At 42.3% G+C, this 15562-nt stretch overlaps 2 protein-coding genes across 2 annotated transcripts in view; one reads left to right on the plus strand and one right to left on the minus strand.

The window, feature by feature from the left end:
• The first annotated feature begins 960 nt into the window (after positions 1-960).
• Positions 961-2889, plus strand: tnfb (tumor necrosis factor b (TNF superfamily, member 2)). The gene is made up of 4 exons (XM_071529960.1): positions 961-1279; positions 1400-1454; positions 1564-1623; positions 1933-2889. The coding sequence occupies exons 1-4, from the start codon at positions 1091-1093 to the stop codon at positions 2388-2390; spliced, it is 762 nt and encodes a 253-aa protein (XP_071386061.1). The 5' UTR covers positions 961-1090; the 3' UTR covers positions 2391-2889.
• A 3125-nt stretch (positions 2890-6014) lies between these two features.
• gabbr1a (gamma-aminobutyric acid (GABA) B receptor, 1a) overlaps positions 6015-15562 on the minus strand; it is a 33849-nt gene continuing 24301 nt past the window's right edge. Inside the window, exons 13-18 of the mRNA XM_071529970.1 lie at positions 14301-14408; positions 12924-13017; positions 11014-11141; positions 8597-8725; positions 7283-7426; positions 6015-6299 (exon numbers count right to left, since the gene is read on the minus strand). Coding sequence (XP_071386071.1) covers positions 6015-6299; positions 7283-7426; positions 8597-8725; positions 11014-11141; positions 12924-13017; positions 14301-14408 — 888 coding nt within the window. The remainder of the gene's footprint in view (positions 6300-7282; positions 7427-8596; positions 8726-11013; positions 11142-12923; positions 13018-14300; positions 14409-15562) is intronic.

Genomic DNA, 15562 nt, shown 5'->3' on the forward strand with positions numbered 1-15562 from the left:
CAGAGACAGTGGCAGAGAAGGAGAAGTGCTGAAACCTGTTAGTTCAGTGGTTTGGACTGAGTTGCATCACCTCCCAGCGCTGAAACAGAAACACGAACGCTGCCAATATTTGCCTGAGCCCAGTTTTCTCTTTCGAGGCTGAAACATATTTGAGTATATGTAAATTGTGTTTATATGTAAATGTATGGTATATATTCTTAGAACATTGTGAACAGTGCATCTAATTGAGCGTCAGAGCCTATCTGAAATATGACAAAGGCTTCTTGACTATCCTGAGCATGCAGTATGCATATTTGGTGATGTATTTTTTACCTACGCTAATTAAAGTGAACCTCTACATCAATACTAATAAGAATAATCACCACTAAAATCATTGATTTACAGGTGGATTACTGGAATTACAGGACCACATACTGTAGTTTCTTGGGATTTCAATGCTACTGGTCCGATGTGACCTCAAATTGCGCATGGTGAGTGGCGGATTAAGTTGTAAACCACAGCAATTAACAGACAAGGCTTACATTCTTTGGGTAGCAGTAATAAACACTCAGCAGATAAGCGGTAATAAACACTCAGTGGTTAAACTCACCATGTTTGTGTTTGTGAGTGTGTGTCTCAGTCTGTGTGTGTGTGTGTGTGTGTGTGTGTGTGTAGTATTTGTGTCTGCGTCTGTCTGTGTATCTGTGTGTTGCTTCACCGTGTAATTTTTCAAAACCCTTAAAGTAGCAGGAAACCACTTTCCCATCCTGAAACCGCAATTCCCATTTGGTAAAAGTCCTCTCATATTTCTGACTTCTCTTTCCCTCCCAGCTCTCTCCACGGCCCAGGTTGCTCTGCTGCCGACTGCACTGTCTCCACTTACAGAGTGACATCACTGGAGTTTCCCTTCTGCAGAAGCAGCTGCCACAGCATAAATACTACAAGCTCTCTGGCAGAAGTTCACTCCTAACACAATAGCAACACAAAGAGACGGCATCATCACAGAGCGCTGGAGGCATCTGGACATACAGAGAAATTCAAGTCAAGTATCCAGTTACCAGAATTTTCTCAGCAGCAGAGTAAAGCCTTTGAGCTTAGTGTTGTACACAGTATGGTGGCATACGCAGCAACACCAGGCGACATGGAGATCGGCCTTGGGGAGAGGACAGTGACTGTGGTTGAAAAGAAGTCATCCTTGGGCTGGATATGGAAGGTGTGCGGGGCCCTCTTCATGGTGGGCCTTTGTATAGGTGGCACCCAGTTATTTGTTTGGTACTGGAATGGAAGGCAGGAAATAATGGTAAGGAGTGGCTCTGTCTCATCAATTTGATTGGAAATGTTTTAGAAGCCTGTATCTGGTGTATCTGGTGAGAAAGAGAGTTGCTGTGTCTAACTGCTGGATGGTTTCCCCCCCCCACAGATGCAGCCAGGCCAAACAGAACCACGAATCGAGAAGGAAGCCGGTGAAGCAACAGGTGATTATATGCATGGCTGCTCATTCCCAAATGCTGAAGGTATCGTGGGATATTTCTGAGCTTTCGTGGATCATTTGAGACAAGCTCACATTTGTCTCCCTCTTCTCAGATCCCCACTTAACACTGAGGCGAATCGGCAGCAAAGCCAAGGCAGCCATCCATTTAGAAGGTGAGTCATCATAGCCTACCTTGATTTGTTTCTCAGCAAACAATGGGCCCATGGTCTAGTCTTTTCCACTGTGTCTTTCAAACTCGTTCTCCCCCTTGTGTGATATTTGCAGTGTTTCCTTTTTTAGAAACAATATAGGGAGGAACGCTATGAGGAAGTGGCTGTAGACGTTTTTCATTGCCTTCCCTCATTATTTCATTCAGACCTCCAAATAAACCTGTTGATTATTCTCTCCTGTGTTTGACCCCCTGCTCACAGCAGAGCCCAGGCGCTTTAAAGCTGTAACAACAGTTTTTGTTCTGATTCTAGGCAGCTACGAAGAAGGCGAGGCTTTCAAAGACCAGGTGGAGTGGAGGAAGGATCAAGGCCAGGCATTCGCACAGGGGGGGTTCAGGCTGGAGGACAACCAGATCATTATCCCCAAAACCGGTCTGTACTTCGTCTACAGCCAGGCGTCGTTCAGAGTCTCCTGCAACGATGGCGACGAGGAGAGCGCGGGAAAGCGCCTCGCTCCACTCAGCCACAGAATTTGGCGCCTTTCGGACTCCATTGGCAGCAGAGTGTCTCTGATGAGCGCAGTGAGGTCGGCTTGCCAGCGCGCCGCTCACGAAGACAGCTACAGAGTCGGAGAGGGCTGGTACAACACCATCTATCTTGGTGCAGTGTTTCAGCTGAATAAGGGAGACAAACTGTGGACGGAGACCAACCAACTAGAAGAGCTGGAGACCGAAGGGGGCAAGACATTCTTTGGTGTGTTTGCACTTTAATATAGCAGTAACTCCCAAGAGGGCGATCTTTGCTGTGATTATGGGTATGACATTAATGCAATAGGTACAAAGTTCAGCCAAGTGCCATCAGTTTTTGGCAAATCTTTACTTTTATGTTGTTTTTTTTTTGTTATTATTCATCTTCGTGGTGATATGGAAATTTGAAATCTCAATGGAGATACATGTTGTAGCCTAACAGGCTTTTCTGATTGTAAATCGTATAAACTGCAACAGTTTGCAATATTACTGCTATTTTGGGCACTTTTGTTCATTATTTATGTTGACCTGAGATTGTAGTCTAGACTTTCTGTACTGTATCAGATGACGACAGCTCTTCACTGAAGAGTGTAGGTTCATGGATTATTGCAAATTGTTCTATTTTACTTATTATTATCACTTACCATTACATTCCGTATGTATTTATTTGTATTTATTTGTATTTAAGTATTTAGGATTAGGTGTTAAAGACTATATTTATATACCTTTTTTGACATTAAAGTGCCAAAATGACCTCAAATCACGATTTTGTTTCACCCTGTTGCTACAAAGGACAGAATGATTTCATACTTGTGGTACCAAGCAGAGATTTGTAGCTGAGAAGGGAAACAGCTCCAGCTAGCCTGGGCAGTAGCTCACATACTGCAATAGGCTCAGTCTATTATTTGGCAAGGCCACTATGAAATTCCTCCACAGCCAGCAAATACTTCCTTTGTTAGATCAGACAAGACGAGGGGAATTTCCTGCTTTTTGTGTCTTGCTGAGTGCTGTGTCAGGTGGAGGCCCGCAGAAGCCTCAGCCCAGAGCGGGTTTTCCCCAGTGACCCCCCCCCCCCCCCTCCTACACCACCACCACCCCCACCCCCACCCCCCTTCCTCCTCCTCCTCCTCCTCCCCCCCGCCCTCTCCATTACTGCATACCTCGTCTTCAGTCAGCTGGAAAAGGATCAGACCTGGGAGGAGGGGAAGGGGGTGCCCACAGCTGGTTTGGTGACATTATCATCATGTAAAAGCACACATATATAGGATGTACTTAGACATACGGTATATATGAGTTTTCTTTTATCTATAAACATCCACTTATTGTCCCAGTAATGACGTTCCCATGGGCCTTTGCAGCTGGCTATTGTATTAAAAAACACTTCCCACTTTCATTTAATGATCTCATCTTCGGGGGTTTATTTGCTCTTTTATGGAGTGACTCCAGCAAGCCGAGCTGGAGAATAATAACACATTTCCCTAACAATAAAAGGCTTAGTCTGATAGAGTTAATTGCTCTAAGGTCCTCATGAGTCAGAAAAACAGTAAATAATTGGTGACATCTAGTGGTTGACGTAAATGTGATGTAGCTCTACAGGGAAATCCACAGGAATACTACTAATAATAATAGGACTGAACAAAAGCCTTCATTTGAAAAAAGTGGGACTTTTGAAAACCATAGGTTGAAAAATCTAATTATGGTTCTATATAAAAGATAGTAGGTTACTTGTCCTTGGATGAAAATGGTTATACAGACTAGATTCTCTATATTCAAGAGATTTTCAATGATGAATTTCAGGTATTTTTTTTCCAAAATGGATATGTAGCATTTTAGAAATTAACTCTGTAATTCCACATTGCTCATGTAATCCCTTTTTCTGTTAACAAAAGATAATAATGACGCACAAACATACCCAGTGAAAAACAATGGTTTTATTTGACCATGGTATCCATATATTTGCATACACATACTCTGAAATATATTAACATTTAAGATCTTAGATATAGTGAATACAAATATCCTCAAATTTAGGTATATTGTCATATATGTGCAAGATTATAGAAGATTTCCTAAATGATTTCTGCATTCATATTTTACACTATCTGATCCAGGTACTGCACAGTTAATGAATATGGGCTATTTCATTCATTAATGTCCTGCGACTGCATTATGTCTTCCTTCTCCATACCTGAGCTAAAGTGTATTATTGTAACAGCAACATAAAGTTGAAGAACCATAGTTTGTTGAGTTTAAAGTGCACAATGAAATATATATTCAAAAAATATTTGTCAAAGTATTGTATCACCATCTGATAAAGCTGTTAGGTATCATTGCTTTATAAAATTTGAAAATAGCTAATGAATGAAATAGTACATCCAGATTAACTGTTGAATAAATATATCAGATTACTTTACATATATCCCTCTTTGATACATTTACAACTGTAGTTATCCAAAGGCAAAAATGGGAAAAACAAATACAAAAAAATCAGAAAGAATTCAGTGTAAGAATGAGCATCCGCATTTATCCAGATTGTCTTTTATGGGAAAACATAACTAGCATCCATTCAAAATAAAAAGGCTTAGAAGAATGATGTGCAGCAGATGCACATGTATAAAATCTTGAGAAAAGACTGTGTGCTTTTTCTGAATATCTACAGATGTGGCCATCGCAGAAACCCCACATTTTACTGCATGCTTTCTGGACTACTGCTGCAGAAAATGTAAATTGTGTTTCCTTTTCAGAAGGTACAAAAATTGTTCTGACAAGTAGGAGTTTGAAAGATTAGAGTTTTGTTATAATGTCCCTATTAATTTCTACCTACAACATTTGAGAGGGAACAGGCTGCTGTGGCTGTTGCAGCACCAGTGGAGGATATTTGCAGGATAGATGCAGGATGAGGGATTTATTTGATGGCTACCACTGTACAACTAAATTGATAAAACACCAATCTTGGAAAATACATTGTAAAATGTTTTTTCAAATGGCAAAAACTATCAAAAAGTATTAATACATCAGCAAGTTCTGATAATATCATCCTACCAAATGGGCCTCATATTCGTAAGTTCGTACATCAGCAAAGGTCTGGATTTTTAAGATGTGATGCTGTACTTGAATATACAGTCCTGACAACAAACATCCATACATGCCAAGACGCTTGGCCCTTCTTAATTATGGCTATTGAATAATGCACATTATCACTTCTCAGTGAAATCAGTATTCCACACTTTTGAGCTCAGTTGCTCTTTAAGAACAAATATTGGAAAAAACTGTACATTGCTTTGTCCCTTGGTAAATTTCCACAACTCTCTCCAAAAGTAAACAAATAGTTAACAACAACTCCATGACAAAACAGATCAGATATTACAGAATAACAATATAAATCACTATGTGCTTGTCTAGTCAACAAACTCGAAAGACAAAGGGTGGAGATAGATAGCAAACACATACATAAAGTTTTCCTTTTAAGATCCTCGAAGCGATGTGTCTACAACAGAACAAGATAACGAATGAGGGAGAGGAATGACTGAGAGATCTGTCCGTTCACTTGACCTTTAGAAAGACAGTGAGCGCTGCCAGACTGGGATGTGCTCGACGCCGTGGTCACCGGTCACAAGTGCCTGCTAGCTGGGTTTAAAACTGTGAGGAACGGGTGTTTACCTGCGTGACTCTCTCCCGAGCTGCCGAGTGTAAAAAAAGCACTCCCGCGTACTATTTGTGCTTCCTGCGCCGAAACGTAAAAATGTCACTACACCGTTGTGCTTGTCGCCGAAACAAGTGAAAGTCACAGTGTCTCGTTGTGTGTGTGTGTGTGTGTGTGTGTCCCCTGGGTGCACTGTGCGGCGGCCTTCTACCCCCGCGTCAGGCCTACTTGTACAGCAGGGGGATCTGGCTGTTGTGACAGTGGTTGCGGCTCATCTTGCTGTCCGCCTGGTAGAGGTTGGAGGAGTTGGAGAAGGAAGGGGGCAGGGAGTGATTGTCCGTGGTGGGGTTGGGGTAGCCGGGCGGGGGCAGCAGGGACTTGGGATCCGGCTGGGACGAGGGCGGGGGGGCGTTGTGGTTCTGGTTCTGGCCCGCTGACGGTCGGCGGCGGTTGCGCAGGGCTTGCCGCTCGGCCAGCTGGTTGCGGAGCGCCGACACCCTCTCTTCTTTCTAAAAGACGCGACAAGAGGAGAACGAGTTTGTCAAGGAGTTGTCACACAGAGAAATAAAGGTGTGAACTGGAACTGAAAAATGGTTCTTCGGAGTGACGCCATAGAAGAACCATTTCTGGTTCCACAAAGAACCTTTTAATATCCCAAAGAACCATATATAGTTCTTTGGGATATTAAAAGGTTCTTAATTCTTCGTTATTGGATGGTGGGTGATGGCATAAATGTGGAAAATAACCAAACCCTCCATAGTATACTGTATATTGTGCAATTGTAAATGAGACTATACAAGGGCAGATAAACAAAAACACAATGCAGGTGTCTAAGCAAAGGAGTGCAGAAGTGGTTCTTTAAAGAACCTTGGTCTGAAAGGTTCTATGTGGAACCGGAAATGGTCCTTTTTCACTCTGAAGAACCATTTTCTTTATTTTTCTGTGTACACAATATAGCCATTTATTAAAAAAACAAAAGACTTTATCTGTATGGCATCTTCGTTACATAAGCAAAGAGGAGGAGTGAGGCAAAAACAAAGAAGCAACAGTGGGAACGGAAACATCATTACATAAAAAGAACATGGCTACAGAAATAGAAAGAAGTGATTTATATATCAAGTAACTAGTTTCTAATATGCAATATTCTTAGTTGCGGACAGAGCATGAGCAATCAAATCACTGCTTTTTGGGATTCACAGTAGTGTGTTGCGTTTCTGCACCCACACACACACACACACACACACGCACACACACATACATACACACAGATAAAATAACAAGCAAGTACAGTACATAGAATATATGTGTATACATGCACATATATGTGAATGGGTATTTTCTATGTACATCAATATGTAACATACAGTCTCTACCTCCTGGATGATCTTGTGTTTGTGTCTATGTACAGTATATTTGGATGTATTTGGATGTGTGTGTGTGTGCATTTATTTATGTGTATTTGACTTTACTGTAATGTGTCTGCCTGCTTTACCTCCTGGATGATCTTCTGCAGCTCCCTGTTCTCTCTCTCCAGCTGCCTGGATTTCTCCTCGTCGTTGTTGTTGGTGGAGGAGCCGGTCTTCAGAGTGTCCTGCTGCTCCGACTGCCATTCACCGCGGGTGATGAGACGACGCATCTGGACCGCCACAGGAACGCAAAATCAGTAAACGACAGGAAACAGAGCCAGCAGTGAGAAGAGAAGGTCTGGCAGTGGACTGTAGCTGGGTAATTACTCTTAACTACTGAGCTGCTGTATCGTCTTGTCCCAACAGAAGACATTTTCTTATCCAGTGCCAAAACAGACAGTGAGTGTACAAAATATTCAACACCTTCCTAATATTTGCCGCCCCTTTTGCCCAATCCACGTCACACTTGTCTCAAGCCTTAAAAATCCCTTCATGACAGAAGTGGATTTAAAATGGTAATCCTCAAGATTTATTTTTTCTTATTTATTTTTTCTTATGTTGGTGCTAAGCGGTCGTTGCAGCAGTGTTTTTGCACTGTACTTCCCAGAGTGCAGTGCAAAAGATCACTTGTCAAGTCAAACAGTTTGTCCAGTACCGCAACGTCTTTTTCCTTGGATTTTCTGTTGATGCAGTTTGAGTTTCTGTAGGTGGCGCTCTTTTCTCTGTCTGTTCAGCCATGGTGGCTATCGCTGCTCATGCTAACTACCCAGTTCTTCTTCTGTTTATTCCAAACAAACCACTGTTGCTGCTGCCAGAAACGAAACATGCATCACTTCCTGTGCAGCAGAGGATTTTTCTGAGGAAACAGCTACCAGACACCGGGTGTTTAGAACAATTACAAATGTAAAAGCTTTCATAAACTGGCTATAGGTTGAATCACTATTGTGTTATATCAAATATCTACATAGAAATGTCACAAATTTTTACTTTAATGGGTGAAATCAACAATTAAAGACTGGGCTGGGACTCACATGAGCAGCTAGCTAATATTTAAAGTTCATAACCCGCCCTTGTATGGACAGTGTCATTCTCTTACCAAAGGACCTGGAATAAAGATGGCTGCCTTCTTGTTTAACAATATGACCAATCCAATTATGCACTCAAACATCCAAATTTGTTTTTGCAAGTTCGTAAAAACACTGAACTGTGAGATGGACCATGAGGACTGAATGTATTTCAGTAAGTCTGCCATTTTCATGCACCATGCAGTATAAGTTCTCTGGACTAGCTTCCCCACAGAGACTGAAGTGAGTATGTTTGACCTTTGGTGTTAGTGTGCAGTGAGTGTACTTTGAGTGTGTGCAGCAGTTCCTAAAGGTGTCAGTCATGAGTCAGAGCACCTTGGGCACGAAAAGCACCACCAGAGTGATGTAGGCAGAGAAGACGATTGCTAGAGAGGCAAAGGCAAAGGAGGCGTCCTGCTGTGAAGAGAGGATCATAGTCACTGGAGCCGTGATCATGCACAACACCTGCAGGAAGAGAGAGGGAGAAACAGAGAGAGAGAGAGAGAGTGAGGGAGAGAGAGACAGAAAAACATGGAGAAGTTGGAACAAAGAAAGAAAAAAATTGTAAAAAGAAAAGTGCAAGTGAGGTTTAAAGTAAAGAGAGAGAAGAAGGAGGCGTAGAGGAGAGAAGGTGGAGAGAAAAGAAGAGTTGGAGAGCGAGAGAGTGAGAGGGGAGGAAAATCACATCCATAAAAGCATTAGGCATCTGTTTATCATTCCGAGTAGAGCTCCCATGTGAAAACAGCATTAAAAAGTCATGACTGAAGTGGCGGTGGCGTGCTGACAATCACCACATTGTCGTCTCATCAGGGCCTGAAGAGCTCACAGCTGAGCAAAGAGGAAGGAGGCCCTTTTTTTTCAGATGCCATTAACTATTGACATCGCCATAAACACAGAATTGTGTGTATCATAACATAAGATGGTGCACTAGACTTGTCTAATATTATGGAATAAGCACACAAGCTCTCACACTTGTTCAACCGCATTTACGGCTCTCATAAATAACCATGAATGATAGATCAATGATAAACCCTTTCCTTGGCAGAACGGGGGAAAATCAATGCATTCATTAATTACATATCAATAAAGTATAAACTGATGAATGCTTGGATGTTCATTAAGTTAGGGTTAGGGGAAAATGGAGATCTTGGTAAGCAGAGGAAATGATGTAAATAAGCAGTTAGGAACTAATAAAATTGTTTGCATGCTGTTGACCCAAACAGAAAACTCCTCTGTCTATAGGTAAGTGTTTGATGTGACAGAAAATACTTTATCCACATATTTCACATCAGTTCCCAACTTACCCTGTGTCAAGAGTGCCAACAAATGGCAGTGAGTATTTGTCTAAAGTGCAGAAACCGAACATAATGGCAGCTATTTCAGTGGAAAGTGCATTCTGGGTGCCTCCGTTTAAGATGATTCACTTGCTTTTAACAGCCGCTGAATTTTTTTTTACGTCTGACTGCTGTATGTACACTGTGCTTTAGAGCCCAAATGGGTACATTTTCAAACTTATTCCGGCTATAGGGCAAGGCACTTGCTCCATGCAATGCATTCTGGATGTGCTCTCTACTAAAAACACACAAGAGTAAGAATCCATAATCCACGCACTGTTCATCATTCCCCTCCCATGCGTATGCTGCAGTATAAAGCTACACAGCACCCAGCTACAAGACTAAAGTACACTTGAGTTGTATGAGATTTCAGTACTACCAAAGTTTTGTTGATATCAAATCCCTATGGTGTATATGATTTGAGATGTTCTGAAGGATCGTAGCATCAGCATCAGAATTCATGATTCAAACAAGAAAGCAGCTTGTGTTGGCAGAATGTGGAGGGAAATGCCTCCATATTTCCACATTTTAGACAGTAAAATCACAAGCGAAACTTGAGGAAAATGTATTTAGCTTGGAAGTTTCTGTACCATGTACTGCTCCAACAGGCCGCTATCTATCTACATGTAGTTTTCAGTAGTTTTTGCTGTGGTACTGGGTTATCTGGTGTTGTGATCCTTTGCCTGATGCAGGTATGTAGGGCACAATACCGACAACCTTAGTGCATACACAGCTCATCTTTAAAGGAAAAATCCACCCTTGTATACTGTTAGATATCATCAGTCTGTGCAGCCAGTGTTGTAATTTACTTTTTTGCTGCATCCACTTTCCCTCAACCTGTCTCGTCTACTTCTACTTCAGTTAGTGATTTCCTACATTTCCCAGAATGCCCTGCGACACCCCCCCCCAGAGGACGGACCTGAACTTACTGCATTCAGCTGTGGGTTATACGTGTAGGTGGAGAGAGCAAGAGTGATAGCAATAGTAAGAGCAAGAGAGTTTTTGAGTTTTGAGTTTGTGTGAGTCAGGAAAAACTGAGAGTGTTGTCCCTTACACAAAACACAACACGTCTTGTAGCTGCAATGCATTCTGGTCTATTGAGACCATGAAATAACAATGGGTGGGGACTTATTGTTCCAAAACAGAGCACAGGCAGGAAAGTGAGTTTTGAAGGACAGAACTCTCAGCATCTGGCAAAGTAATTGATGAGTCATTGGCACTGATAAACAACCCTATCAACCCCCCACAGATATATCATGGTCATTCTGTGCTATAGGGCAGTAAAAATATTACTTATTGCCCCTTAAACGTTATTCAGCGTCCAACAGTCTGCAAAACAGGCAAAACAGCAGAAAGCAGACACTGGCGCCCAGATGCAGGAGTTAAGGCGTGAGAGTGTCATTTCTTTTTTGGACTCACAGCGACGTTGTAAATAGCCATCCCCACGGCCCGATGGTCATTGATTTTCTCTGTGGAGACAGATTTGGTCTCGTAAGCCAAAAATATGCCCAGCAGCAGCAGCAGGCCCTTGTAGCCGTACACCACGCCTAGAGGAAGAGGGGAAACAGAGGAAGAAAGGAGTGAGTGAGGGAGAGAGGGAGAGAGTGAGTGAGAGAATTAGTGGGAGAGTGAGCATGTGAACGAGTGAGTGAAAGAGTGGGTGAGTGAGTGAGTGAGTGAGTTTATAATGCGACTAAGGCAATAATGCAGAGCCTATGTAAACACCATGCTCTAATTATATTAATGCATTTATGATCTTAGTCAAAGTAAGCGTAATCATAGTTTAGCATTTGTTGAACTGTGCTGTTTAATGAACTTTATTTTTCTTGGTCTTTTATATGAATTTAATCCTTTTTATTTTGTCTCGATGCTTTTAATGTTTTATGTAAAGCACTTTGAATTGCCTTGTTGCTGAAATGTGCTATATAAATAAACTTGCCTTGCCTTGCCTTGCCTTGTGGTCAAGTTGCGCATGTGTCCAGTCACATGGAGTGAACGTGCAAGATATGGAGATGATTGGGTTTTTAGACGACCTTAATGGTGACATGTTTAGACGAGTGTCAGAAAAAAGTAAGGAGGGAGGATTTGTCAGAACTGTTGGAAAGCACTGGAGGCTGCAGACTGCAGAGCTAAAAAGTAGAACTCAACCAGCAGCTCTAACCCAAACACACTATGACCTCCTTAATGAAATTTAATTATTTTTCTTGGCAATAAAACCTCCAATTCCCACAGCTCTCTCTGGGCAAAAGAAGTAAGTACTTCACTGATGTAAACAGGACTATTATGTGGAGTTGTCTAATAGTGGAATCATGTAAACGGGTTAATCAGACAATGTCCTTACTCGCAGTATTGGCAATAGTCGCATTATTGTGTGCATGTAAACGTAGCCACGTGAAAGAGTGAGTGAATGAGGGTAAGAGAGAGTTCTACAGAGAGAGAAAACCAAAGATTAAGATTAAACAGATACTGTAGAGCAGAAATCCTGAATACGTAGAAAGCCAATCAGAGCCAGACGGAATGACAGAGAAAAGAGAATATAGCAGCGAGAGCAAGAGGAGCAGAGAAGAAAAGAGAAGAAAAGGGAATGTGTGCGTCTGAGGAAGTTAGACACTTCTTCAGACTGTCCATTGTTTCTTTATACCGCTTGATATTAATCCACTACAGTATCTTTTCTTCTCAGAGAGAGGAAATGCTATGGGGCAATGGCCCAGTTTGTGACCCACATTATTTGAATTTCAACACCATTATACTTTCATAAGAGCTGCCACGCTTAGAAAGACAGGAGAGAGAGTGAGAGAGAGTGAGAGAGCGAGAGAGAGAGAGAGAGACGGTAGTGACGGGAGAGAAAGATGAGGGGAGACGATAACATGAAAGTACGCGAGAGGGAGATAAAGTGAGAGAATGACTGACTGGGTGAGTGAAGAGAGGGAAGAAGAGAGTGTGTGGGATGACGAAAAGAGAAACGAGGAGGGAGAAAAGAGAGGAAAAAAAAATCAAACGGGTGGGGGGGGGGGGGTGGCAAGGGGGGCGAGGGGGCTGTGATATGAGACCTGCTTAATTCAGAGTGAACGGTGCATGATATGTGTGTGTGTGTGTGTGTGTGTGTGTGTGTGTGTGTGTATGCATACGTGCCTGCGTACGTCCATGTGTCTGACAGAGATATTCAAAACCAGAGCGGGAGAGAGCGAAAGAGCGACAGACTGAGATAGGAAGGGAGAGAGAGAAAAAAAAGCGGGCAGAGAGAGAGCGAGAGAGAGAGAGAGAGAGAGGAGAGGAAAAGTAAGATTAGAGTAAAAAAAAGAAGAAGAAGAAGAAGCGAGGACGGATACCGAGCCACGTGTTCATCTTCTCTGAGCTGCAGTGTTCCAGCAAGGGCTGAATCAGGACGTCCAAATCTCCTTTAGGGGCCTCCTTAGTGAACTTCTACTCACATGAGGATGGAGGGAGAGAAGAGAGAGAGAGAGAGAGATAGAGAGAGAGGAGGGATGGAAGGATAGGAAGCAAGAGAGGAGACAGGGAGAGAGAGAGAGAGAGAGAGGAAGATAATGAGAAACGATGAGACAGCAACACAGTGGAGAAGGAGGTAAAAATGCGCAGTAAGCATAAGCCAGAATGACTGTATAGCCAAATTCCCTCGGGTGCACAGGTCCCTCCCACAAGTCAGATTGGGACGACTGAATTAATATACAAGGGTGTCAGATATTCAATACACATACACTTCCCGTCAAAAGTTTGGGGACACTTTGCCTTTTCTAAATAAGTACTATTTGATTTTCTCTGTTATTTTTCCAATTCATTTTAAGCAATTTTATGCTTTTGTTAGCATAAAACAGCTATTTACTAATACTTTGGATTTTAACACTTTGGATTCAACACTCAGCTTCATGTTCATCAAAGTCTGTGTCCTCTGGTATGAGGAGAAGGTTTTTCATGGCAGAGCATCGCTGAGGAAAAACTGACTGCTGGCATGAAGAAAGTGTGTGCAGCAGTTACAGCTGCTGAGGGAGTTTTATGATGAACGCATAGTATAATTGTTTTAGTGTTAATTGTCATGTATGATTTTTTTCTCAAACTAAACCTAGTTAGTCTTCATTGGGGGTTAAGTTATTGCAAACCAACAAAGAAAACATGTTTATTTATTGGACATTTTCAAAAGCTAGGTGTCCTCAAACCTTTGATGGACAATGCATATGAAATATTAAATCTTTGAAATACATGAAACGTAGTTATTCCAAAATTCGCTATTTAGATTAAACTGCAGTGGAAGTGAGTGGTGTGCAGATTTGGGCCGATAAGGTTTGACCTTTTTATTTTCATTTTTTTCACATTAATGATGTGCTTACGGTCAAATCCAAAGCAAAACTGTAATTTATGAAAAATTTATCTTGATGCTGAAATTAGAGTGTTACACTGATATTCGTGACATATTATCAAACACTAAAACGCTTTCTATCATTATTCAAGCCATGAATGCCAGAGATATAATTCCAATTTTGTGCTTTTTCACGTTACATTACATTTACCCTTGTTTTAAATCCTGTTCTTTGATATGACTGTAAGATGGGATCAAGGATAAAGCCAAAGAACACTTTTACAAACAAGGCCCAGTGTCTCTCCACTGCGTTATTGATCGATGACAGTGGCTGCACAGTCTGTGCAAATGGACTATGACACACAAATTATCTCCTCTGTCTCTCATACTCTACCTCCACCGTAATGTGCAGAGGATCCACGATCTGCCAGATCATGAGTGACAGGAAGTCGATAGCCAGCAGCACTCCAACTGTTGCATAGAGTTTCCATGGCTCCAAGTGCTGCTGGGAGTTTGAGCGCAGACACACACACACACACAAACACACAAACACACACACGCGCAACAACAATCATCACTGTCCAAGGGCATCGCAAGCCAGTCCACAAACAAAGACAAACAACCGGGACAAATAAAACGACAGGCGTCCTTGTGATTTCTGGATGACCGGGCACGAATTGTCTGAATGTGCGGCTGTGTGTGTGTCTTTGGGTGTGCATAAATGTGAGTGTGTGTATTTCGGGAGCGTGGGTGTATTCGAGGGCGTGTGTGTGTCAGTTTGTGTGTGTGTGTGTGTGTGTGTGTGTGTGTTTGCATGCGACACAAAGAAAGCTGCAGCTGCTATATTTGTGCTGCCATCTCAAATCGTCACTTGTACACACTGAATCGACATCACTTTGTGTGGATAGTTTTCGATGCTTCCAGTATCATCTCCTATTATTGTGAACTTAGGCTATAATGGAAGAAAACGCAGCCGTAACCGACACAGGCAGCGAAAAAATATGAGCTCTCCCACTTTGCTCCCCCTCTCTTTCCACACATCCTTTTATTCAGCCACGCTGGCTTACTACCAGCACCTCCAACACTGTTAACAACCATTCAACCATGCAATGACTAAAAACTGAAAAATAAAATAAAGAAGAAAACGTATTACGCAGTCCCGGGCGCCTCTTCACTTGAGTTGCATGAAAACGATTTGAAAAGCGCTCATTCTCCCCTCGATTTCTGACGCGCGGCAAAGTTTCTTTAAATACTCTCACAGTGCTCGCTGGCAAATTGCCCTTCTGTGGACATGAAGAGAGTTGAAAGTCAACCCGATTCGTTGTGCTTTGGCTCAAATAATAAAGCCCCGGAAGGTTGGATTTCTGCATAGAACTTTAATACTCATCCATATTCATAAATATTCCATAAATGGCTTAATCTCGTATTCTTCTGATTAGGTCTTAGAAATTCCCACAACACATCGCAGACTGGCAGTATCTCGCTGGCTCCAGGACACACTATCTTTGAGGGGAGGCGCGCATACACACACACACACACACACACACACACACACACACACACACAGACACACATACACACACACACACACACACTCACACACACACACACACACACACTCAAACACGCTAGCATGCATAATCGAGCTGATGACGT

The sequence above is a fragment of the Centroberyx affinis genome, unplaced genomic scaffold (genome assembly GCF_046629955.1).
Source record: "Centroberyx affinis isolate AG114_WGS23_722 - 3 ecotype Tasmania unplaced genomic scaffold, CSIRO-AGI_Caff_v1 ptg001856l_1, whole genome shotgun sequence".
Classification (NCBI taxonomy): Eukaryota; Metazoa; Chordata; class Actinopteri; order Beryciformes; family Berycidae; genus Centroberyx; species Centroberyx affinis.